This window comes from Hipposideros armiger, unplaced genomic scaffold (assembly GCF_001890085.2).
Source record: "Hipposideros armiger isolate ML-2016 unplaced genomic scaffold, ASM189008v1 scaffold_280, whole genome shotgun sequence".
NCBI lineage: Eukaryota > Metazoa > Chordata > Mammalia > Chiroptera > Hipposideridae > Hipposideros > Hipposideros armiger.
In genome coordinates, this window is record NW_017731630.1 from 1368555 (window position 1) to 1394179 (window position 25625).

General features: G+C 58.2%; 1 protein-coding gene across 1 annotated transcript in view; it reads left to right on the plus strand.

Annotated features, from left to right (window-relative positions):
• SLC45A4 (solute carrier family 45 member 4) overlaps positions 1-25066 on the plus strand; it is a 37237-nt gene extending 12171 nt beyond the window's left edge. Inside the window, exons 4-9 of the mRNA XM_019657900.1 lie at positions 15994-16182; positions 17450-17629; positions 18140-19155; positions 19901-20000; positions 21160-21371; positions 23302-25066. Coding sequence (XP_019513445.1) covers positions 15994-16182; positions 17450-17629; positions 18140-19155; positions 19901-20000; positions 21160-21371; positions 23302-23655 — 2051 coding nt within the window. The 3' untranslated portion in view covers positions 23656-25066. The remainder of the gene's footprint in view (positions 1-15993; positions 16183-17449; positions 17630-18139; positions 19156-19900; positions 20001-21159; positions 21372-23301) is intronic.
• Positions 25067-25625: the final 559 nt, after the last annotated feature.

Genomic DNA, 25625 nt, shown 5'->3' on the forward strand with positions numbered 1-25625 from the left:
CATGGGGCTCGCGATCTGTCACACAGCAGTGGGTAGCTGAGACACGTGCTCTGCTTATGACAGTTTGTGAATGCCCTGTTTCCTGCTTTGCAGTTAGGAATGTCTCGTATTTCCCCATTACCTGCATATTCATCATTAGGGATGGTGGGGAAGTGCTTTAGATAGATACCCAAGCGTGAAACTTCACGTTGCAATTTGCGTTCTGCAGTATCAAACAATAGCAAGCCTGCCCTTTCTCTTTGGTAAGACTGATGCCCCAAAGAAACATTTCCCACTGAAAATTGAGTACGCTGAAAACTATGAGAAGTAAGTAAGTTCGAACTCTGCCGTAATAGAAATTAGCAGAAAAGTTGTTTTTAAGCCAGGAGCAGCCAACTAAGAGAATTTGCACGTGACAATTCGTCTTGGACAGTTTACTGAATTGTTAAGCTGGCACCATTGGTGGCGAGTGTGCTGGTTGGTATGAGTCAGTATGTTGGCTTCTGTTGTTAACATGCAGTGGCCACCCTGACTGACCCCCAGCGCGCGCAGACGCGGGGCAGTGCCCGCTGTGTCCAAGTCCCTCCTGCTCGCAGCCCATCTCTCGTGACTGGGCTTGGAGCTGGGCTCCTAGGGGAGGCTCACTTTGTGTTTGCAGAACGAATGAATGAACGGATGAGTTGTTGATGAAGGGGAAGTTGACACGTCTTAGACACCCGATATGTCCACATGCTCTTGTCAAAGCCCAGAGATCTGACTCCTTATCTTCTTGGGTGCCGCTTCTGCCCCAGGTGTAGCAAGTCCTCGGCTCGGCCCGCTCGCAGGAGGCGCAGTGACACTGCAGTTGATCAGGGAAGATGCCTTTAAACCCCTGTGCTGCTTGTCAGCACCTTGTCCAAGATTGAACGTCCTGGTGGCCCCTGGGTGCCCGGGGCCCCTGCCTCCTGGAGCCCACCAAGCAGAGCTGGTGGGAGGGAGATGTGTGTGTCACTCTTGGTAAGTGTCTGGCAGTGTGTCGGTCTTGGCTTACTTGGTGGTAAGCTGTCCCATCTTCTGACAGTGGAAGCAAGCAGTAGGTTTTGCTGTTACGGTGCTTCCCGGTTAGTGGTCCTAAAGCCGTCCATTCACACAGAGGCCTGTCCTCTGTTTGCTGAGGTGGGTGGGCCGTGAGCCATGCAGAGGCCTCAACAGGGGTCTATAACCTGAGTTGGGCCCCCTCTCCATCTGGCATTCCAGGTCAGCTGTGTTGGGGGACCCAGTGAGTACAGGGCTGGCGTTTGGGGACACAGAGGAGGAAGACAGGCCTGCCACCCCGTAGCCGCCCAGCAGGGAGGATGGATGTGGCAAAGGTTGCTGGGAGGTGGCACTCAGAGGAGGAACGAAGTGTGTGGGGCCCCACGAGCGATAATCTCAGATTCCTGTAGCTGTAGCAGCTTTTGTTGTGGTCCAGCAACCCACTGAGGTGGGAGCGCTTGCCCCTCCCTGCTGGTTCTCCACGGCACTGTCAGTGTTGGCCAACACGGGGAGCATTCTAGAACCTCCCCAGGAGGTGATCACAGGCCAGAGCCAGGAGTGAGGTGCCTCGTGGCCTTGGATCAGAGACGGAGAGGCAGTGAGGAGCGAGCCGTCAAGTTCCTACCACAGGGACACCAGGGCTGCCCGCCGGCCAGCGGCGCCTGTTTGCTGAGCCTCACACTTCACCTTCTTCTCGTGAGGTGGCACCGCACCCTCTGGGGTCGTCCCAGCCATAGGCGCATCCGACACCGCTCACACTGTCGCCAGCAGCACCCCGGACCTGGGGCTTTTAGGGCTGACATGGTAATTCTGAAGAGCTGTGGCCCTTTTTTCATCTGTATTTTCTACTTGGTTGGAGTAATTCTTTTTGTAATTGAACGTGTCACTAGGCTCTAAGCAGCTGCTTCTGAACGCTGGCCACAGTGTTTGGTGCTTAAGGAGCCTCTCTGAGTGGCCTCGCTTGACTTTGAACTTCCATCACCTCACATGGCCTGGCCTGGGACCCAGACAGCCTGCTATGGACACTGACTTTGTGGCAGTGTTTACAATGCATGAAGTGATGACAACTGGGGTCCATATTTAGGTTAAAATTCAACTTCCTGTGCTGTCAGTGTGAACTCAGCCCAGGGGAGATGGGTGGAGACACCGGGGCACGGCCCACAGTCACAGGCTGCACCTCGCAGATGCCTTCGGGAGGCCACCTCATCTCCCCAGCTGTCCCGTGAGCCAGGGCGGCAGTCACTAAACTCATCAGCAGGTGAGGGGGCCTAGACTGAGCCGTTACCTGGGGACTTGCCATGTGCAATGGAGCTCCAACAGGTGACAAACCAGGTCATTTGTGTCCTCGTGAGAATGTAAGTTCTTTTACCAAAGCAGGGTATAGATTGGTGCAGTGTGGTGGTCTCGGCGCTGAGTCCCACATTTTTATTTGCAACTGTGTTTTTCTTGGTCTAAACGTCCTTTGTAGGGAGATGATATGGACATGTCAGAAGCAGGACCCAAGCCCATTCCTGGCGCCGTGTGGAAGCCACCTAGGCCGGTCAGTGCATCCTGGGCTTGGGAAATTAAAACAATAATAATGATTCCAGTATTTATTTTGTTTTATTCATTAATTCTATTCATCACATTAGCTGTGTTATTTAGAAGAATCGGGGTTTTTCGATACTTCCTAACTTCCTACTTATCATTTCAGGTTGTGCTGGTTTATGTTTCTTTCACAGTCAACTTGAGTTGGGGGTGTTTGGTTTTGGTTGCAAGTTGTCTCCTGCAGTCCCCACTCACTGCACGTGTGGTGACGAGCAGACTTGGCAGGGTTTGCCTGTTTCTGTGCCCTGGGGACGACGTGGCCAGACCAGACCGTTTGCACAGCGCCTGTGAAGGAGAGTAAAAGGCAGCGTCTGGGCGCGCCGGCCTCGCTTCTCCCCACACGCTGGAGCTGAGGGGCTCTCCCGCAGGGAGTTAAATTGCCACCCTTTTTCGAAAGAGGTGAAAACGCTCGGTGCCATCTAAATCCAGACCCTCTAAACCATGTGTGTTTGAGTTTCTGTCCTGGGGAGTCTGCGCTCCCTGATGCTCTAGGACGCTGCAGGGCTCTCCTGCCCTCGGGGAAGCACTGCCTGTGGAAAGGTGTCCCCATGTCACCTGGCCAGGCTGGAACTTGAACTCAGGGCCCATGTGGTTCCACATGACCTCCCCTTCCCTGAAAGGAGCCTCGAGGCGACAAGACAGTGGCATTCTTACTGCGAAAGGGTGTTGCCCCGTTAGTCGCCGGGCTGAGAGGAAGGAAGGCGCTCGAGGTGGCAAAGGAGGAGGTGCGTGTGACTGAAGACGTGGTGAGGTGGCGGCCATTTGCACGGCGGGCGTGTGCACACGTGTGCGTGTGCCGCGGGAGAGCGAGCCGCTGATGAGCCTGGCGTCGCAGTGAGCATCAGGCGGGACTGTGGGACCCGTCTTAGAGGGGAGCCTGGGAACCGCCTGCCCCAGCGGACCGCCCTGGGCCTGCCGCCTGCTGGGGAGGGAGAGGCCTGGGCGCCCCGGCCACGCACACTCGCGGTTTCCTCTTGGCTCCAGAAGTAGCCATAGGGAAAGCGCAAGCCGTAAAAAGAAGAAAGGATGTCTGTCTGCCCCTCGTCCGACTAATGAGCTGGCCAACCCGAGAATCCTGACTCCTGGCCTGCTTTTGCCAGGCGTACCCGCTGAGGCTTCCAGGCGAAGCGTGAGGAGGGTTTACTGACGGGCAGAGCCAGGGTTAGCGTGGTCTCTCACTCAGGAGGTAGGGGAGGCTCATGTTCATCTTGTGTCTGTGTAGTTAACAAAAACACCCGCGTTTTCCATTTTCCTGGAGCTTAACGAGAATCAGGCTCCTCGGATGTGATTTGCTGGGCCTTGAAGGTCACCTCCTCTTCTGTGGGGAAAGCCCGCCCTTAAACGCCTGTGTTAAGGAGAGTGTTAGACATCGAAAAGCCTTAAGTGCTGGTCCTTTTCCTCCGCTCCCTGGACAGTGTAGGGACAGTGACAGTGGGGGCTGGTGTGGCGGGAGCAGGCGTGGGACGTGACGCAGCCAGCAGCGTCCACACCCCTCTGAAACCCAGGCCCAGCCCTGGGCCCTCCTGGGAGCATGGGTGACAGCTCAGCCCTCGCAGGGGCGCAGGGCCCCGTCTCTAAGCCGGCTGCCTCTTGTGCAGCTAACTCTTCGTAGAGTGTTTGAAATCAGCAGGGTAGCGCCTGTGAACACAGCTCATTGGCAAGAGTTGAGAAACAGTCAGCTGCATCCCAACAGAAGATGCATCTCGGTACTCCACGTCGGGTGTGACGTGTGCTTGAAGGGACTCGGGAGGTGTCCGAGCTGAGCACCTGTGCGCCCGCGCCCTCCTAAGTGTGCACAGATGTTGTGAGGTTCGGTTACGATGCATCTAACGTGGAGCTTCCAACAGGTGTGTTTGAAACTCGGCAGCAGCTGTTGTGCGATGTTATTTAAATCCCCTTGCCTGGGACGTAGCCGGTTATTTTATTTTCCTAGTGTCCTGCAGTTCAGGCCCACCCATGGCCTTTCCGGGAGCTCCCCTTGGGTATAGTGATGCATTGAAAAGGGCCTGGTGGGACTCGTTGTATTGGGTCTGAAGGTACTGGCACCCCAAGAACCTTGTGCCGGTAGCACTCTCGGTTGGTTTTCCTGTTTTGAAAAAGTGGGTCCAGCAGCTAGCTGCTCTGTTTCCTTTGGGCAGGAGGGTTCCAAAGGCCTGCCTGCCATTTCACGCGGCCACTTTGTCACAGTGAGTAGTGCCGTGTGGGCCTGGCAGAAATCGCCTGGTGTCCCCCTTGCCTCATGGTCCAGGCAGCAAAGCCCAGAGACGTGGGGTGAGTCACCGCAGGTCCCCCAGTGCTAGTGGCAGGGCTTGTGCTGGCCTGGACTCTGCCTCCGCTGAGTTGTGGGCGCCCTGGTTTGTGGACTGTGCACGGCGGCTGGGGTGGGATGGGAGCTGCGGAGTTTAGGGAGGTTTCAAAGAACTAGGCGGCCCTGCTGGCCGGAAGAAGTGACAGCTCAGGGAGGCTGGAGGCCGCGTGCCCGAACACCTGGAACGTCGCACATGGCGGAGGCGTGAGTGGTGACTCTGGACACAGCCATCACCCAAGCTGAGGTGAGGCCTGTAGGCCCTCCAGCCCCATCGCAGGAGGCTCTAAGGAACACGGCCCCCCCTCCCCCGGGACAGCATGCGGACCCTCGGTGTCACAGGGGGCAAGGGAGTCCCAAGGTGTCCGATTCTGTGCCCTTCTACAGTGCCACCTGGGCAGCACTGGGGGCCCCTTCTATTCATGGAGGGCTGTCCTCTTGGCGAGAACAGGTTGCAGCACATGGGTTTTAACTCTGTCTCCGGCTCTTCCATTTTCTCGAGCTGAAAACCAGAGCGGGCTTGGCCTCTGTCCTTTGTCGTGCCCCTTACCTGGCGGGTCTGCTCAGACGGCTGGAAACAGACGCCGTGCTCACCTGGAGGATGGTGTCAGAGGGCTCTCCAGGGATGGTTCCCCTTCCTACACGTGCTCAGCCCTGGCTTCTCTTTGGCAGTTTGTCCAACCCCCCGAGGGCAGGGGCAGGTCTCCTCTGCTCTCTGCTGTGCCTGGCATGGGCGCCCAGCAGCAAGCCTCCTGCCTGGGATGGGGGAGGAGTGCGCAGGCTGTCCCTAGTGGGGACATTGGGGACGATTGTCCATCGGTCAGTCCTTCCCTGTGTAGAGTGCTGGCTCAGTGCCGGTGCCCCCAGGAGCTCCATCGAGCAAGGGGGTGGGTCCACCCGGTGCCATCTGCAAGGCCGGGTCACAGGGCCGGAGGTGCAGAGAAGGAGGGGACGGTAAACGGCCACGGTTGGAGGGGCCCTGAAGACGTCAGCCTTCGTGAAACGATCCAGGCACCAAGGACAAGCACTGCGTGACCCCACTCCTGCGAGGGGGCCCGGGGCTGGGCGGGGCAGCGTCAGTGTGGGAAGGTGGCTGAGTTCTGTGGGCGGACGAGGGTGACAGCTGCACAGCGATGCGAATGTTTGTAGTCCACTGAACTGTGTACTTAAACATGGTTACAGTGGTCAGGTTCACGCTGTGTACATTTTAGCACAGTTTTTAAAATGTAAAAAAAAATTTCAATGGGCCTTACAGAATATCCAACTAAACACTGGATTTCCTGCTGCCTGGAGACTAAGGAAACCTGAAGGGTGACACATGGCCCCAGGCTGGGAGATGGCAGGCTGCCCGCCCTTGTCCAGTGGGGGAGAATGCGTGACACATGTCGTCCCTGCCTGGGGGCCCGCAGTGCACCTCCAAACGCAGTCAGCACCGACTGTGGGAAACAGGCAGCCGGCAGAGGGACAGCCACGACTCGGGGAGGACCTTGTCAGAGCCGCCTGCGTTTTGAGCAGAGCAACTGGAAAACGTCGGTGCAGGGCTGTTTTGTTTGGCTTGGGAAGCATGAATTTCCTTGCGTTTCAGATCATTGTATTTTAGAAACAATGAAATGTCAGCTGTAGTCATTTTTCCCAAGGAATTATGTGCCGTATTCTTTCATCAAAGTCTGAGCCTACCTGTGCGGTGCCAGGCACCGTGCCAGGCGCTGGAGGTGAGCCGGAGTGGCCGGGCGCTCAAGGTCCAGAAAGGGACACAGACTCGGGGCCGAACGGTTGGGGATGAGCGTGCGCCTGCTGGAGCCCTGGTCCCAGGGAGCAAGGGGTCCAGGTCGGGAGGCCTGGGGGGAGGCTGTCCACTCAGCCGGTGGCGTGGGGGTGTGCTTGTGCGGGTGCTCCTCTGGCCTGTGGCGAAGGTTGTGGTTTGTGGTCTGGAGGAAGACGGGTAGAATACTGGGCATTACCTGTTCTGTCGAAGGCAGGCATGGGGGACAGTGGGTAAGGACAGAAGGCTACCCAACTAAAGGGGGGGGGCAGGAAGTGGGAAGGCTGCATTGAGGAGGTGGCGCTGGGCTGAGTAGGCACGAAGAACGAGTAGGAATCAGTGCATAAGCATGTAGCATGGAGGAAAGTGTGGTGTGTTAGGGAAGCCGCAACCAGCGCCACAGGACGGAAGCGCACGAGCCCCATGCAGAGTCCAGCGAGAGATCTGGCCTGGGCAGGCACGGTCCGATCACAGGAGACCTTATGTGCTACTCCACGGAGGTGACTTACAGAGAAACAGGAGACACTCTTCCTTTTTTCAGTATTGCACATAGACCACTGGTAAAGCGCCAGTAGTGTTTTTTTGTTTGTTTTGTTTTTAAAAGATTTTTTTTTAAATTGGGGAATTGGGGGATGGGAACAGTGCTGGGGAATTGGGGGAAGGGCAACAGATAAGTTGCTGTTGTTTTTGTTCTTCAGTCTAGTTGTGGAGGATGTTGCTTCACTGGCCCAAGTTGGCACCATCATTGCGCTCTTCCCAGGNGAGGCAGATCAGTCGCCGGCTTCTGGACGGCCGCTCACGGCGGCTGCTGGCCGCTCATGCTGGCTGCTGGCTACACACGGTAGCCCATGGCAACCCACTGCCACAGGGACTGCAGCCTACGCCGTCGCCGGCGACTCACGGCAGCCCAGCTCCAGGTTGAGCTGTTGTTCAGCATCTTAGCTGTGGAGGGCAGTGTGACCGGCCCTCATATGTGGGATCTGAACCGGGGCCCACTGGTGTCCCAAGCCAGCTCTTAACCATTGCGCCACTTAGCCGGCCCCAGTAGTGTTTTTAATAGTAAGCACTATATCGCATTATAGCAGTTTCCAAACGTACTAGATCATTACAATTTTCAGAATTCTAGTGACAGAGCATGAAGGTGTACACACATGGATTAAAGAAGACAGAAGAAGAACTTGTGTCTGTGGAAACAGTCAGTGCAGAAACATTTCCCAGGAGGTGGAAACATTAGCTGTTTAAGTTTTACATGACACATGCACATCTACATGTAAATAGGATTTGTCTTTGGGTCAGAACAGGTCGCTCGCCCCCTTCTAAATGAAGAGTGCCTACGGGCATGTCTTACAGCTTATAAGCTATTTTGGGAACGTCACAGAAGGGAACTTGAAGAAACTTCAACCTAATTGAAGTGACTTGGTTAGAAACACTTTGTCTACAAGTCTAGATGGAGCCGTATCATAAAATGGAAACTGGGGGAAGCTTCAAGCTGGCACTCCCCTTTGAGAAGTCAGGGCTGGACGAGAGGGAAGGGCCGGAGAGACGGCGGCAGAAAGTCACCAGAGCCACCAAAGGTGGCAGGTTCTGCTCAGGCGTGCAGTGTCGGGGAGGCCGGCACGGAGTCCGGGGAGGGTTATGTCATTCCATCAGTTTCAAGCAGGTTCTGTTTTTCTTAAGGTTCCTTTTAGACTCCCACATGCGTCCATTTTCCTGTCGCTAAATCCTGACGGTGAGACTGGCTGCCTGGAGGATGTGTTCTGGCCCAGCGACCGCTGTGTGCAGTGCCCCGCGCTCTTTTCTTCCGGGAGCCCCGGGGGCCTGGCGAGGAGCACTTCCTGTCCTCTCAGCCGCCGAGGCAGGTCTGCAGCCCGTCTCGCTGATGGTTCTAGGTTCTCGTGAATAGTCCGTAGCGTCCCGCAGGGTAGTGAGGGCGTTTGCTGCCCACGGTCTCGCACATGATCCATCCGTGTTTTCGCCGTGGTTATCCTGTTGGATGGTGACGGCAGAGCACGACTGAGCCACAGCCAAACCGGAAGCAGTCCGCGTAGACGCAGCTGCTGGGTTTGAAGCGCTTGTGAGGCACCTGTGTAACTGACACTCAGGATTTATAACTGGGCCCACAGGCCACATGCATCTTAATCGGTTCACCTACGTGGAGAAGGGAGAGGCGTGTGGGCGGAGGAGGCGTGTCTCGCTGGTTGCTGATTTCCTGTTCCTGCCGGTTGGTGCTCAGCAGGGGTGCTGGGAGTCAGGGTTCCTGGGTGTGAAGCCCGGGGACATGCCCAGCCCTTGCCTCCTCCTCCATGGCGCTGGTGCGCCTGCAGCTCCAGGCCCAGGCTGCACCTTCGGTGGGAGGTGGGCATCATGCATCGGGCACCACACACGACGACAGGGAGGGCAGGCCAGCATGTAGAGGAGGGACATACAAATAGCCAGTTCTGCGGTCACCAGGCAGGACAGCCACTCTCGGCTGCAGGGAGGGGGCACCAGAGCTGACGCTGGTACAGTGACCCGGGCCACACGGGGTCCTCAGGGGCCCTGCCTTGCTGTGCCAGTGTGTGACGAGGGCTCCAGGATGGCAGCGCAGCCTTTCCTGACCACGCTCCATGTAACATGTGACCTTGGGGAAATCGCTGGTCCTGGTCTGGGCGTTAGTCACCCACGAATCTGCTCTGCACTTTGACCTTGTGGCCGCACCCCACTCCCAGCTGAGACCTCTGCCTTTCTGCCCTGTGTCCGCTGCTCCTGTCCAGTAGTGTCCGTGGCACTTCCTGGGCCACCTGTCACGGTTTACCTCCCACCCCCAGCAGGGTGCTCTGTGCCAGGACCGTCCTTCCTCTGTCTCCTGACTGTGCCACCTGTGTCTGCGAGGCCTCTTCCAGGCAGCCCTCAGCCTAGAAATGTGGAAGTGAGGGCGTCCTGCAGAGTGAAGGTGGAGGCTGAGAACTCTAGCTGAGGCTTGAGTAGAGGTAGGAGTTGCCTCGGGCTGTCCCTTTGCCTCAGGAGGTCATGGGTCTTACAGGTCACTTGGAGTGTGGCACACGCTGCCCTCCGGCCCCGGGGAGCTGCCAGTCACTGAGAGACGTCCATTCTAAAGCGGCACAGTGCTCCGTAAGGGACCTTTTGGGCTCCTTCGCTGTGGGCCAGTCACAGAGAACACGTATGAATGAACTCGGCTGTTCGGGTGACATCTGTGTCATACGGTTTTCCCCTCAGCAGTCGTCACCCATGTCCGTGCCATCAAGAATGCTCTGCCCCCACCAGGCTGAGGTTGTGGGGACCGGGACTGTGCTCCTGCTCCCCATCACTGTGATGGACGCCAGCTTCCGGGGAGCACAGCTGGGTGTGGGGCATCCGTGTTTACTTCCTGTGCTCCTAGCCCCCCAGGTTCCTGGAGAGTTCCGGCCCACACACATGCACACAGGTCCCACGCCTTCTCCCCTAAAATGGCCAGGCACTGCCGTTTTGAGTGGAGCCCCGAAAAACCACCTGAGCTCACTTCCCTTTCTTTTCATCCCTCCTCCCCTCTGCCTGTGGCTGGAGGATTCCGGAGTGTTCTTGCAGCTCTGTGGCCCTCCCCCCCCCATCCTGTGCAGACCCTCCCTGCTGGTGGGGGGCTTCCCTGGGGGACCTCGCACTGCACTGGGGCTGGTGCCTGCCTGTCCCAGTCCTGGACCTCGGGGCCTGTGCCCACCTGGAGGGCAGGGATGTCTGCTCCTCGAAGGGACCCCCGCGTGGCGGGTTCCCCACAGGGATCAGTGACTTAAACTCATCAGGGTTACTCAAGGCCTTTGAGCGTTTCCCACGAAGAGCCAGTTCTCAGAGTTTAATGTTATCATGAAATTCACAGCTAAGAATACAAGCATATCTTGATGTGGAAGGCTTTGTCTGCTGAGGAAAGGAGTGTGAGTTCCTATTCCCACTGCAGGTCTTTTGTTAAACATTTACAGCAACCTTCCCGCCCCCTGGCCCCCTCTCCCCAGGAGTACAGTTTATCAAAAAAGACATTGAATGGAAGCCACTGCGAGTGACCAAGCGTGGCCGCCGTCACCCGTGACCTCACAGTCTTCAGACAAGCGGTGACACACTAAGCATTTCCTGTGAACGGGGAGCCTTCCTGGTCCCACCATTGTTGTTCAGCGTTTGCCTGGAAGAAAACAAAAATTATTTACTACGGACCGTACTGTGTTTGTTTCAAGCCTGGCTGGGAAATGCCACCTTCTCGGCATCCCAGCGGCAGCGACCCCGGGAATGGGGACTGTTCTCGCTGTCGCGTGGGCGCCAGGATGGGCCTCACTCATGACTCCTGGGAGGCTTTGGGAACGTGATGGGAAATGTTTTTCTTGCCAACATGCTTAAACAAAGGAAGCCGTCACCCAGTGTCCCTGTGTTCCCAGCTCTGGGTGCCCTTGTGGGGCCGGGGCTGTTGCCCCCAACTGGTCCCATAGCTGTGACCACGGAGCTCAAGTGCAGACAATTTCCTGGGGGGTTTGCAGTTTCTCTGCTTCTAGAATTTGCTTTCAGAAGAACTGGGGAGAAAAAAAGTGACCCAGAAGCTACCTACCGTGGGTCCTGCTGGCTCCTCCTGGCTCTCCCTCCGTCCTCGGCCTGACCTGCTCTGGTCTCTGCGGCCTCTGCGCCGTGGCCCCCTCTGCAGGAGGCCTTCCCTGCATCTGGGGGGTAACAGCGCATGCCGAGCGGGAGGGAGAGCCATCCACTGGGAGGAGGGCCAGGTTGGGTGGTACTAGGGGTGTGGGGGGTACTAGGGGCTTGGGCACCACTGCCCCCCAGTGTCTTCCCCCAGCATGTTTGGAGCTCACTGCAGGCCGGGCACTATGCCAGATGAGCTGTGCTTGTGCCACATGCTCTGCCCTCTTGGGGCTTTCGGCCAAGTCTCACAGATGAGGACGGCCAGATTGGCAGGTAGGCAGCACTGGTGACCTTGGTCCAAGAGGGCAGTGTTGGGAGAGCTGAGGGGAACCAGGCTGGAGCAGGTGGAGGAGGAAACGGCAGGTGAGGACCAGGAGAGGCTTGGATGGGGAGCGGAGGGGGCATCGTAACCGGAGGAGAGGCACCCCTGCCAGCCGTGGCTGCCGTTAGTGAATACGGGCTGGAGTGAGAGGCCGCGGCAGCGTTCCGGGTCCCCGAGGGCGCTAAGGGCCCTCGGACAAAGGAGAGGCAGGTGGGCTGAGGATACTGACGCCCGGGCCAGGTGGCCCACGCCCCAACGCCATCTCCCTCTGTCCCTCGGGGTTGGAGCTTCACTGAGCTGGTGATGGCTGCCCAGGTTCCTGGGGAACCTCCAAAGCAGGCAGCCCGGGGCCCCGCAGCCTCTCCCCTTCCTCCTGAAGCCGGTCTGCTGACGGTGGCGAGCAGGACACAGGTTTGGGGTGGATTGCTGACCAGCACCCAGCTTGACAAACTTCCTAATGAGTTTCTAAGACTTGGGTTTAAATACTGTGACCATTTTTATTCAGTTCCATACTGGTGTTCAGAAAGAAATGACAACTTCGCAGTTCAGGTCTGTGAACCCTGTACCTGGAAGCCACACCCTCGCACTGTCAGTGCAGGCGAGATGTCTTCTCTGCGTCTAAGGGGACACGCCCACAGAGCACAGGCTCCCCTGTGGCCCCCACGCGTGTCCCCCACACTCCTGCTCAGAGAGGCCGCCTGTAGCCGACTTAGCACAGGGAGCAGCTCGCTGAAAAGAAGCCTTGGGTGGGCAGGCGTTTCCAGTCTGTGCAGAGGTGCACGGATGGATTTAAACCAGTACCGTTGGCTTTGAGCGCGCCGCCCTTGAACTTGAGAAGCCTGGCTTCCGGGGTCACGTGCGGAGCCGAGCTCTTGCCTGCACGCTCCGTCTCCTGCTTCCCTGTGTGACAACCTTGTAAGAAGAGCAACAGCTCCTTGGGTGAAGTGTAGGATCCCAAGAATGTAAACCCACTTCCCGGAGAAGAATTGTCACATCAGCCTGTCGGCTGCTGTGTGGCCACGCTGGCTGAAATGTGGGCTGCGATGGGAAAGCCCCTTTGGGTCCAGTCGCTGCCCCGTGTTGCACAGGGAGCTGTCCCAGGGCAGTGCCAGGCGTCTCCTACTGTGGTCCCTGCATGTGGGGGCGGGAAGCCATGTTTTCCAGGGGTGCCTTCAGTGGAGATGGCTCTCTTCTCATCACCTTGCACAGCCAGCTGGGCCATGTGCGTCCCATGTTGTAGCATGTCCTGGGGAAGAGCGCGGGCTTGGCGTTGGCCAGACCCTGGTGTGTCCCGTGTTTGGTTAGCTGACAGAGAGCGGGCGGCCAGGGCCTGTCACCTCAGGCAGCCGGGACCGCGGGGTGTGCTTTGCACTGTGGTCAGCCTTCAGTTATTCCCTCTGACGCAGAACCTCGTGCCTCATCGATGCGAATGGGATGTTCGGGTGAGCTAGACAGCAGTTGTGGACAAACAGTCCCTTGTGATCAGGCCCCGTAGCCTCTCAACTCTTGGTCACACTGCAGTAATGATTGATCGTGGCCACCATTGATGCCTTTCCTGGTGAGGCCAAATCTTCAAGGAACAATTTTGGCCATGCAGTTTCCTCTCTGCCTATTAGCGAGGCGGATGTGGGGGCTGGAGCTGACGCCAGCAAGTGCCGTAAATCTGTCCGTAACAAGCCTTCAGTGGGCAGTGTCGGCTCTGCCTGTCACGGCCCATGTGTCCCAGAGCTCTGCACCCGTCCTGACTGCGGCCGGCCCTCCGTCTGCCCCACCACTCTGCCTTCTTCATCTGAGTGCCTCCTGCCCCACAGGGGGCAGCTGGTCACTGAGGCCTTGGGGAGCAGGTGACAGCACCCGTCTTCAGCCCCCCAAGCCTTGGGATGGCTGCTGGCCATGGACCCAGGAGCAGAGACAATTCCGAACCGGAGGCTGGATGTGCCGCAGGGTCAGCATGTGGCACAGCGGCTGGAGGGTGGGCTCCGGGAGCAGGTGCCAGGCTCGAGTCGGTGGGTGTCACTCACCATCTGAATGTCATTCACCATCTGAATAACCAGGTCTCCTGTCTCAGCCTCCATTTCCTCAGTAAACAGAGGCACAGTGAAGTGAACTGTGGTGGGTGCCGATGAGGGTCAATGCAGTGCTATTGCAGGATTGTCACTGGCAGTGGGACATCAAGAAGCTGGAGAATGGGGGGGCCTGGTGAGCTCAGGACATTGGGAGACGTCCGTCCACCAACCTCCTCACCCGGACTGTGCTGGAGACAGCATTTCACCCGCCCCCCATCACTTACCACCTAATGTGGATCCCTGTGCCTTCCTGCATAGTTATCCCGGTGACGCTTGTCACCCAAGTGGGCTTGCTAATGCCCATTCATCCTCAGGACTGGAAGCCAGGGACCAGGGGCTGCCACAGCCCCAGGGAAAATGCCACAGGTCAAAGGTGTGTGTGTGTGTGTATAATCCCCCGGCACTTGGACACGTGGTAAGAGCGTTGCTGTAACCAGGAGCCAAGATGACGTGCTGCCAGGAGGTGTGTGCATGTGGCAGGTGGCAGAGGAGGGCAGGGGCTGCTCGCCCGATTCCATGGGGACTTTTCATCTGCTGGAGAGGGTAGGTTTGTTAGGGACCTGTGTCTTGGAAGGTTTGGTAACATGAGACAGACTGTAGGCCTGGGGGACGAGGGCGCTCCTGGGATGGGGTGGTCAGTCACAGCCAAGGACTGGACTGAGGCCCGTTAGCTGGGCCCGGCTGGCAGCAGGGGTCAGAGGTCAAGCCTTGGCCTCTCCAGCCGGGACGGCATAACCGAGGGTTGGCGATAGGGGTCTCCCGGCTGGCCCCGCAGGTGCGTCTCAGGGTTTGGCTCAGTTCAACAAACATGAGCGCCTCAGTGGGTCCCGTTTATTTATGACGAATAAAACAGTGCCGCCCTCAGGGATGCATGGTCTCCTGGGAAGGTGCACAGGTGGTTCAGAAGGTGCAGAAATGCAGCAGCCAGGGTGCGCCTGGGCTGGGTGGGTGAGCCCCTTGGAGAGGCGTCGGGGGGTGTGCGGGAAATGCAGAGTATGTCTGTGTTCCTGAAGCGGGAAGGCCAGGACCCTGAGAGAGAAGCCAGGCGTGGCAGGGAGCCACCGTGCGTGCGCCTCTGTGCGTGCACACATCGCAAGTCTGCCGGAGCCATCGTCACCAGGCTGGTGGCTGTTTGTTAGTCAAGTTGTGGCATGTTTAAAAAGCCCAGCAAAGGTAAGCATCCACGTATTACATACTGGGGGTAAGAATGCTTTCCATCCCTTCTGAAATGCCAACTGCGCCGCACACACTAACTCGTTCTGTGAGGGAGGCGTTTCTGAGAACGCGGTGCTTGGCAGCGTGTCGTGTTGGTGGGGCAGTGCAGCCCCCGCTGTCCCCTCTGCCTCGCCGATGAGAGAAGGCGGGAAGCCTGGCTGCTGGCGAAACCATAGCTCGTCACAGATGCTCAGCAGGCTTGTGGTTTCCTGCAGCGCCAGCCGTCCACTCTGCTGGCTTGAAACGCGAGCAGACCCCCTCCTAAAACTCTGTGCCATGGTGCGGAGGCCACTGGAACCCCGCATTCTGGGCCCAACGCACAGACGTTCTCGGGGGCACGTTAGCAGTGCCTCGAAGAGGTGCTTCCCTCCTCTGAACTGACTTCCTCCTCCGACATGAGTTTATTTTTCTTAGTCGCTCAGCACAATAATATTCCATTTCTCAGTGCCTTTGGGTATAAAATGTCAGCCAAGTGCACGGCTGGCATGCCAAAGCACCTTTTATTTTTTAAGTCAACTTTTCACTGAAGTAGAACACGCAGAGGTTCAGGATCGAAGTCTCCAGCGACCCCCACCCGGGTTGAGAACAGCCTGGCAGCCCGAAGGCCCCTGGCTTCTGCCAGCAGAGACCCCTGTTGCCGCTTTGCACGTCTTGGAAACGGAACCACGCTGTGTGCTCTTCTGTGCCCAGCGTGTGTGCGAGTCAGCCGCACTGTTGTGTGAGGCCTGTTCCTTCAGGCCAATGTGTGAGACCCGTGTCTGTGGCCCTCGGTTACGGGCTTTGGGTTGGCGATAGGACACCAGCGTGGGGGTTGGTGGTGAGTAAACTGTAGAATCGGGCAGCCCTGGGTTTAAGTCCCAGTTTCCCCACTGTGTGGCCCAGGGCCGATTCCCTAACCTCTCCGAGCCTGATCCCCCACCTGTAAAATGGACACAAGGGCTTTGGTTGATTTCACATCTCCCTGCCTCGCAGGTGGGAACGCCTACCCCGAGGAGCCTCTAAGCGGCACCTGGCCTCCTGCCTCTGGAGCACATGGCAGCAGCCGGCCTTGGCTCTGCGTCCCGCATGTCTGACGTCCGCGTGTCTGTTGCAGGCCTTCCCGAGCAGTACTACAGCCTCACCTGGTTCCTGAGCCCTATCCTCGGCCTCATCTTCACGCCCCTCATCGGCTCCGCGAGCGACCGCTGCACCCTGAGCTGGGGCCGCCGGCGGCCTTTCATCCTCGTCCTCTGCGTGGGCGTGCTCTTGGGCGTGGCACTTTTCCTGAACGGCTCTGCCATCGGTGAGTGTTCCTGTGCCAAGCTGCGCGTCCTACAACGTGTGGCCGCGTCCGGACTGGGGATAGCCTTTCACTCAATAAAATATGTTTGGTGTTAAATAATTCAGAGTGGCTGGCTGTGGGACAGGAGCCTCTCGGGCCAGCCCAGCCCCCCTCGGTCCCGGAGCGGGTCGCCACGCCGAGCCCTCGGCCACCCGGGCGGTGGCCTGGCAGCGGGCACACTTGGCAGCGCTGGAGCCGGGCCCCACGTGGGAAAGCCCTAGGAACCTGTTCACAGGGAAGCGTTTCCTGTTGTGACCCATTTGTTTTTAATGCGTATCTGACACCACGTCCTGTTTCCAGCATTATTTCAGAAATTATCTTTTCCTTTTTTTTCCTCTCTCCTTAGACTTGGTATTGAAAATGTCCAGACCTAGTTTGATACTTGTTTTTTTGTTTCGTGTACTCACGGTTGGTTCTTTTTGTTTTGTTTTGTTTTGTGTTTAATTAAAGCAACTATGGGAAAATAATTTTTGCCCTGAGGGCACCCATTAAAACTGCTGAGAACAAAACCTTGTTTTCTGGCAGTGACTCTTGAGAGGAGGCTGAGCCTGTGTTCTGACACACGTGAGCTTGTCCCAAGTCTGCATCCATTCCAGTGGCAGACAGTGATGCCCGAGGGCTCAGGAAGAGCCCCAGAGAACCTCCTGGTGTAGCGAGGGCCCTGCAGCTTCTCAGGGCGTGAGAACAGAGAGGCCCACGTGGGGACGTGCTAGGGGCAGGAAGGCACTGCCCAGGCACCATGCCCCTCCCTGAACTCCGCCCCGCGTGTGGGGCGGCCCCTGCCAGCCTGATGTCCCCCCATCAGAAGGCCAGGGTGCCGCTGTCGTGTCACCTGGGCATTCAGTGAACACCGACCCACAGACATCCCTGCAGGCCGTGGGCCGAGTGGGTGCACACACTCCTTCGCAAGGACCTGGCCGGGAGCTAACTGGAGCCCCGCACCCAGTGTGCGCCCATATGTGTTGTGTGGCCGAGTGTGTCACACAGCCTGCTTTTTCGCTGATGCTTCATTAGTGCTCCTAGCACGGACTTCCCGGTGAAGGTCGTGTGGGAAGGGCCCTTTCCTCCTTTTAGTTACAAAATATAAAGGCAAGTAAGCTCTTGGAGGTTCACTGAACAGCTAATGTGAGTGGGGAAGAAACACCCCAGCAGACATCACCCCTTTCTGGCGGGGGCGTGGCCGTCTGCACTTGGGAGCTGAGGTCTGACTGCCTGTGTGCTCCATCAGGTCTGTCCCTGGGCGATGTCCCCAACCGGCAGCCCATTGGCATCGTCCTCACGGTGCTGGGGGTGGTGGTCCTGGATTTCAGCGCGGACGCGACTGAGGGGCCCATCCGTGCCTACCTGCTGGACGTCGTGGACAGTGAGGAGCAGGACATGGCCCTTAACATCCACGCCTTCTCTGCTGGTGAGAGTCCTGCCCCGCATTCCCTGGCCCTCACCAGCAGGGCTGGGGACGCCGCGCTCAGGGCCAGCACGCCCAGGTCGGGCAGGGACCCCAGCCCAGTGGGGCCAAGTGACTGAGCTGGGAGGAGGGTGACGTGCTGGCCAGGTGACCTCGCCCAGGGCCCTGTGCTGCCCACTTCCTGAGCCTCGGGGATGGCGGTTAGTGCTGGGGGGTCACGTGGGCTGCCTGTTTCCCAGCCTGGCACTTGTCTGCCCTTAGCTTGCTTATGAAGCAGGAATCTCTTAGGTCAGAATTCCAAACCCAGGGTCAGCTGGTGTTTCTCGTTTGGCCTTTCCTACCGTTCTCCGTCTCCCAGACACGAGTGCCCTGACTCATGTGCCTGTGGGTTGCGGGGCTGGCCCCCCAGTTGAGGCTGAAAGCCCTTCCAGGACCTGTCCCGGCCTGTCTGCCTCTGGGGTCGAGGCGCGGGTGCCGCTCACTGGCCGTTTCTGTCCCCTCCATCCCGTGCAGGCCTCGGTGGGGCCATCGGCTACGTGCTGGGGGGGCTGGACTGGACGCAGACCTTCCTGGGTGCCTGGTTCCGGACACAGAACCAGGTGCTCTTCTTCTTCGCGGCCATCGTGTTCACGGTGTCGGTGACCCTGCACCTGTTCAGCATCGAGGAGGAACAGTACAGCCCCCAGCAGGAGCGCAGCGTGGAGGCCGCCGCCCACCCCGCCGCCCTGGCCGGCGGCACCCTGTTTCCCGACGAGGTGCAGTCGGAGCACGAGCTGGCCCTGGATTACCTGGACGTGGACCTGGTACGCAGCAAGAGCGACTCGGTGCTGCATGTGCCGGACGCCGCGCTGGGCCTGGAGTCCGAGCTGCTGTTCCTGCACGACATCGAGCCCTCCATCTTCCACGACGCCTCCCACCCCAGCACCCCCTGCAGCACCAGCCAGGACCTCGCCAAGGCCACGCCGCCCAGCCTGTCCTTACTACTCAGGGAGACCGCCAAAGAGGACACCACACTGCTCGATAATCACTTGAACGAAGCCAAAGTCCCCAACGGCAGCGGCTCCCCGCCGAGAGCCGGCCCCAGCGGCTGCCCCCAGGTGGACGGCAGGCCCCCCGCGGCGCCCGGCGCCCTGCGTCGGCGCCGGCACGTGTTCCGCCGGCAGGCATCCAGCACCTTCTCCTACTACGGCAAGGTGGGCTCACACCGCTACCGCTGCCGGCGCGCCAACGCCGTGGTGCTGATCAAGCCCTCGCGCAGCATGAGCGACCTGTACGACCTGCAGGTGCGGCAGCGGCAGCGCGCCCGGCACCGCAACCAGAGCGGGGCCACCAACTCCAGCGGGGACACGGAGAGCGAGGAGGGTGACAGCGAGACCACCGTGCGGCTGCTGTGGCTGTCCATGCTGAAGATGCCCCGGGAGCTGATGCGGCTGTGCGTCTGCCACCTGCTCACCTGGTTCTCCGTCATTGCCGAGGCCGTCTTCTACACCGACTTCATGGGCCAGGTCATCTTCGAAGGGGACCCCAAGGTGAGCGCCGGGGCCCCCACTTGTGGCACCTGCAGGGGTGGCGCTCACGGCCGGTCGCAAGGCCTGAACGAGAGGGGCCGGGGGGGTGGGGGCTGGGCAGTGGTGACGGCCCACAGGCCTGACACGGCTCGACGTCCAGGCCATTCCCCAGGCCACCTCGTGGAGCCCCAGCACCATGTGACGCAGGTGGGCGGCCCCCGGCAGGCAGCTGGCCTGTGTGCACCCATTACATGGTCAGGGTCATCACGGGAGCCTGGCAGGTCGGCCACACCCAGGCCCACGGTCAGTAGTCAAGTGCCGGGGCCTTCCAGGGCGGGCGCACTTCAGAGCCTGGACTGAGTTGTAGCGTCGGCTCTCTACTGCCGTGTGCCAGACTGCCCCAAACTTAGTGGCTTAAATCGCGGTCTGTTATTACTCGTGGCTGGGCTCAGCTGGGCACTGCTTCTATCCCTGTGGTGTCACCTGGCTCACGCCTCCCCTTCCACGCCGTGTGGCTGCTGGGCTCTCAGAGGACACAGGGAGGAGCTGCCAGGCAGCTCAGGCCGGGTCCGGGTGGAGGGAGGCTGGGGTATAAACATTTCAGATGCTGACCTGGATGGTGGCTAATTTTCCTTCCAGTGCAGCGTTTTACCTCCTCTTTTAAAACAAACAGCCTGCCTGCAGGTGAGATGCAAAATAACCACCTTTGCCCGGAGGGCATGGCACGTGGTCCCTGCCCCCTGAAACCATCTCCTTTCTGCAACAGGCTCTCTCCAACTCAACCTCCTGGCAGGCCTACAACGACGGTGTGAAGATGGGCTGCTGGGGCCTGGTCATTTACGCGGCCACCGGTGCCATTTGCTCAGGTAAGCGATCCCCCAGTCACCCCGGAAATGCTCAGTGACTGCAACTGTGGCTGAGGGCATCCTGCCCTACAGAAGGGGGTCCTGCCTTTGGCTGATCCCTCAGGAACAAAAACACACTCCTGTGTTTTTACCTCAGGGAAAAGCCACTGTGGCCCGACCCCGTGACCTGGGTGCCCTGAGTCCTCTGTGTGCTGGCTCCTGAGGGGGCCTCAGATAGGAGTTCTGGCCAGGGACGGGCTCAGGTGATGGCAGGGCTGCAGGAGCTGTGTCGCTGTGCCTATGTCTGGGAGGGGGCCTGGGCGCCTTAGCCAGGAGGACAGGGAGAGCTGGTGTGGGCCCAGGACCCAGGGTCCCGCCGCTGGAGGGCACAGGTGTGTTGGGGCCTGCCGGCGGTCGGGCAGTCTGCCGCGGAGAAGAGGCCTTTCTCTGGAGGCACAGCTTTATCCTGGAGAATGGGGGTCGGGTGACAGACATCGGTCCAGGGAGCGAAGTGCCCAGGCCCAGCTTCTGGAAGCGACACACAAATCGTAGTCAGGGGCCGCCCTGCCCGTTCTCTACCTGAGCCTCGGGGAGGTGGTCGCTTCCTGGCAGCCTGACCGAGACTTGAGGATGCCTGAGATAAAATGGCACAGAGCCGCCGGAAGCCGGCGTGACCATCACAGGCTGTCAGTGCTTCGACAGGAGTTCTCAGGACAGTGTCAGCGACCCTCTCTGGAGGCGGTGACATTTAAGCCGCTAGGTCAGGAGGGGTGCGCAGGGGTCTGTCTCTCTAGATCCAGGGGGGCGCCCATGAGGAGGCCGGCAGCAGCTCGAGTTCCCGAAGCGGACTGGGTGTGGGCCTGGGGAGCTGGGGAGGCTCTGGCCAGGCCGAGGCCCAGGGGTCGGCAGCACATTGCCAGGCCTGGGACCAAGAGGGCCAGCTTCTTTCTGGGGGGCTGGAGCTTCTGGACGTCGAGTGGGCACAGTGAGCTACAGGCATGTTCAGGGGCGAGTGTCCAGACGAGCAGCATGGGCAGCGGCGTGGTGGGAGGGCGGGCACGCAGGAAGGATGTCTGCTGGTCCCTGAGCCAGGCTGAGTGCAGGGAGGGGCGGGGAAGCCCCTGGGAGTGAAGCGAGCTCGCCCCGGGCTCACCGTGCTGTGGCCGCGTTCTCTCCACAGCCCTGTTACAGAAGTACTTGGACAACTACGACCTGAGCATCAGGGTCATCTACGTGCTGGGGACGCTGGGCTTCTCCATCGGCACAGCCGTGATGGCCATGTTCGCCAATGTCTACGTCGCCATGGTGATGATCAGCACCATGGGTATCGTGTCCATGAGCATCTCCTACTGCCCCTACGCCCTGCTCGGGCAGTACCACGACATCAAGGAGGTGCGTCCGCGCCGGCCGCGCGTCCATGGGGTCCGGCGGGCGGGGCCTGGGGCACAGGGTCACCAGCCGGATCCCACGTCGGGACGCTTTGTCAGCTTGTCTGGCTCCAGAGCCTGGCTCGTTCTCCATTCGTTTCTAGACAGAGCCCTGCACCTTAGTCGAGGGGGACATTCGGGCACAAACGGTCCCCCTCAGGTCTTTGGTTCTGAAATGGCCCCTGAAGGGGCCAGCAGAGCTGCCTTCTGCCGGGTCAGTGTCTAAGGCACAGGGTCCGTTCCTTCAGCCACCTGGCCGCTGGCACCCCTGGCCCACCTGGCACCTGCCTGGAGGCTTCAGGTGCATTGCCTGGGGTTGCGAGTGGAGGAGAGGAGGCTGCCTGCCCCCATGGTCCCCTCACAGGCCACTGAGGAAGGAGGAGGGGAGGCTGTGGACCAGCACTGTCCTGCTGAATAGAGTGCAGCCTCCTCGGCAGGTCACACCTCCAGTAGCCATGTTTAGGAAGTTAAAAGACAGGTAAAATAATTGTAGTTTTATTCAACCTGGTACATCCAAGACATTATTTCAATATACGCTCAATATAAAACATTGAGGTATTTTGCATTCTCACCAAGTCCTTGAAATTCACTATTGATTGCACACCTGCAGCACCTCTCGATTCAGATGAGCCCCTTTCCAGCGCCCGGTAGCCACAGCGCAGGTGTAGACGTGCAGATGGTGGTTCAGATTTAACACACAGATGCTTCACAGGGAAAGGGAGAAACACAGTAAGCTCATATCTCGCTCTTCAACCTAAGCTGTGTTTAATCTTCTAATCTCTTACAGCTACTAAAGCAAAATAAATTCACTGGTTAGGTGCCTACCAAATATCAAACTCATGAAAATCAAAATAACAGCATTATTTTTAAATAAACCTCTTAGCTGAAGTATAACGTGACCACAGAAAAGGACAGAAATGATAGGGGAACAGCTTCGTGCACTTCTGGAAGGGGAGACAGACCTGTAAACCCAGCGCAGCCCAAGGAGCGACACAGACGGGCATTGTCCCAGCCCCCGACGCCATGTGCCCGTCTTGCCGGCGTTCAAACCTCCCTTCCCTTGCGTGTCTGTGATTCCCTCCGGGCTTGCCCCAGCCCCCCATTCCTGGCCGTACCCCGCCATGCAGCCAGCTTATCCACCCGTCCTGTTGGTGTCCCGGGGGTTCTTCCATGCACCCCATTCCCATCCCCCTGTCCTGTGCACGTGCCTGGGATGGGCGTCCCGTGTGTGGCGTGAGGCGGAGGAGCAAGACTGGCTTTCCCACCTCGCTGGCTGCCTGACCAGGCGCCACTCACTGTGAGTGCCATCTTGGTCACAGACCGGTGTCGTGTGGGGGTGTTGCTGGTCCTCTCTTCATCGGCAGATGTTACACTGTACTAAGTAGTTTTATAATAAGACCTGAATGAACCCTGTAGTGGAAGCTCTCCCACTTGGTCCTCTAGGGTTGTCTAGGCTGTGCTCGACCACTTCCTTTTCATCTAAATGTTAGAATCAGCTTCTGGGCTTTTTGTTGGAAACACGTTATGTAGACCAATTTGGGAAAGTTAAGACTTACGGTATTGAGCCCTTCTGCCCGTAGCTGTGGGGTATTCCAGTCTCATAGTGTGTGTCTATGTACAGAATTATCACGTCGTCTGTGTATAATGCGTTTCATTTCTCCTTTCTAACCCCTAATACATTTTTGTTGATCTCCTCGTCTTAACTGCAGTGGCCAGAACGCCCAGTACAGGGTCGACTGGAAGTGGGATGGGGTGGGAGGACGGGCTGAGTGGTCACCAGGCAGCTGAGAGGAAGCCGAGTTTTGTTTCTGGACGTCTGAGCTCACACCCACACCACGGGTGTGGTGACCGCTGGCCGAGCCCACGGCCCTCACCCCTGCTCTCTTCTCTTGCAGTACGTCCACCACAGCCCCGGGAACTCCAAGCGCGGCTTCGGCATAGACTGTGCCATCCTGTCCTGCCAGGTCTACATCTCCCAGATCCTGGTGGCGTCCGCCCTGGGGGGCGTGGTCGACGCCGTGGGGACTGTGCGTGTCATCCCCATGGTGGCCTCCGTGGGCTCTTTCCTGGGCTTCCTGACGGCCACGTTCCTGGTGATCTACCCAGAGGTGTCGGAAGATGCCAAGGACGAGCAGAAGGGCCTGTCTTCCCAGCCCCTGGGCGAAGGCAGCAGTGAGAAGCCCACGGTCCTGAGGCTGACCCGGAAGGTGGGCCCGCGGGGGCCTGTGGAGACGGAGTCCATGGTCTGAGCCTTGCTCCTGTGCGCACATTCCGGCGGGGCGGCCGGCGGGGCGGGGTGGGGCGGACGCTGCCCGGCCAGCTGGTTGCTGCTGCTTCAGTGGCAGCGCAAAACGGAGCCCCTTCACCAGACGGAGCGGGGACTCAGTAGTTATAGGGTAGGTTCGAGCCACTAGGCAAAAATACCACACTAATGACCTTTTCCACAATTAAAAGAATCATTTAAAATCTTTTTTTTTTTTTTGAATTGAAAAAGATCTTTTAATTTCGACTTTATCTTTTATTCTGCAGGTATATTATTCTGCATGTTTTTAAATTGTAAACCAGATTTACAATGTAGACCATAAGCATTTTAGAAAAACATAAGATTTTGCATTTCTGAAGTTATACCTGAAATCAAAAACTATCTGATGTTCTTTGCTGCATCTTATCTGAATACTTCAGATAAGAGTCGTGTAGTCAGTCAGTGACTAAAACGTTTTTACCAAATTTTTTCTCTGTGGACGCCCACAAGTGTTTATTTGGACGTTCTCACAGATCTCGCCACGTTTTGTTGGTGCTGCAGCTGCTGGAGAGTATTTTTCTTTATGATTATTTTAGAAGAAAACATTTTATTTCCCAAACTGGATTTTTTTTTTTTTTTTTTTTTTTTTAGAACAGCGTTTCCTCTGCTCAGAGTTTCACACATCGTGCCCGTGGCAGCCCCGCTCCGGGGCAGCGGGCAGTGGTGGCGACCGCACACCAAAGATGGGAGGAGGCGGGCCTGGGGCTCCTTGCAGGTAGAAGAGCGTGATTGGCAAGGGGGGTTCCGGGCAGCCGCCCAGGGTGGCGTTTGAATGAGCAGATTCGGTCCCTGCCAGCATGGCGTGTGTGTCTGCGCCCGGCCCCAGCACCGTCGTCCGAGGCTCCTGGGCGAGGCCGTGGAGTCTTTCATTGCACTTTGATTTGTCTTGCAACCATCTGCTGGGGGAAACATGAGGTAGGGCCGAGCTCCCGGCCGGGCCACCTCCGCGTGGGGGACAGCAACCCTGGCACGTGCGACCATGCTGGACACTGCTGAACTCTTCTGACCTCATGGCCTGCACCCCCTGCCGGGTGTTGGGCTGCACAGTGAAGGAAGTTAGTCTCCGGGGCAGGAGGAAGGGCCCCCCACCTGACCCCTCAGCGTGGTCTCTGGATCCCGCGGACGAGTGACCTTGGACTTGGGAAGAACGGTGTCACATGCTGCAGCTATTCGCACATGGTTTTCAGACCACTCTCTGCACGGAGCAGTGTCTGCGTGCTTTTTTTTGGAACGGTCCATCTCAGGAGAGAGGGAGGCCTCCCCACGCCACCGGATAAAGTAGACAGTTGCAATACTTCGCTGCCTCAAGTTGATGTTCTTTTTATTTTTAAAATAAAGTACTTTAAAGTGCATGAGAATCATGCTGCAATATGATCATTCTAAAGCAAATATATATATTTCAAGATAAAACTAAGCAGTTTTGAAATAAATTACTTGAATTTTCTGTGTATTTAAAGGAATGACTGTGTTTAATGTACTCGACCGGCCGCTGGTCTTGCTGTGTCTCAGCCGCTGGTGGCATTTTGTGGCTTGTGTTTTGGGCGCCTGTCCCAGTCAGACGGCACCCCGAGGCTGGGCGTCCCCCCTTGGAAGGCCAGGATCCCAGAGAACCGACTGCAAGACGTGAGCGTTTTCTGTGTGTTAACCTTGTGAACAGCCTTGTGACTTGTGCATGGACAGGAAGCAGCCCTCCGACTACTGAGAACATCCACAGCATTCCCGCGACCCCCCTGCCGAGCTGGCCCCGGGCGACTCACCTCAGCGGGCTCCGGAAAGGTCACTTAGCCGCTGTTCAACCCCCTCGGTGGCTTTAAGATTGAAGGGCTCCTCTGCGTGGGTTCTCAGGACCACTCCCGTCGTCCAGGTCACACAGCCTGTTAGCTGGTTTATCCTCTTCCTCTAAGGGTCTCCTGACAG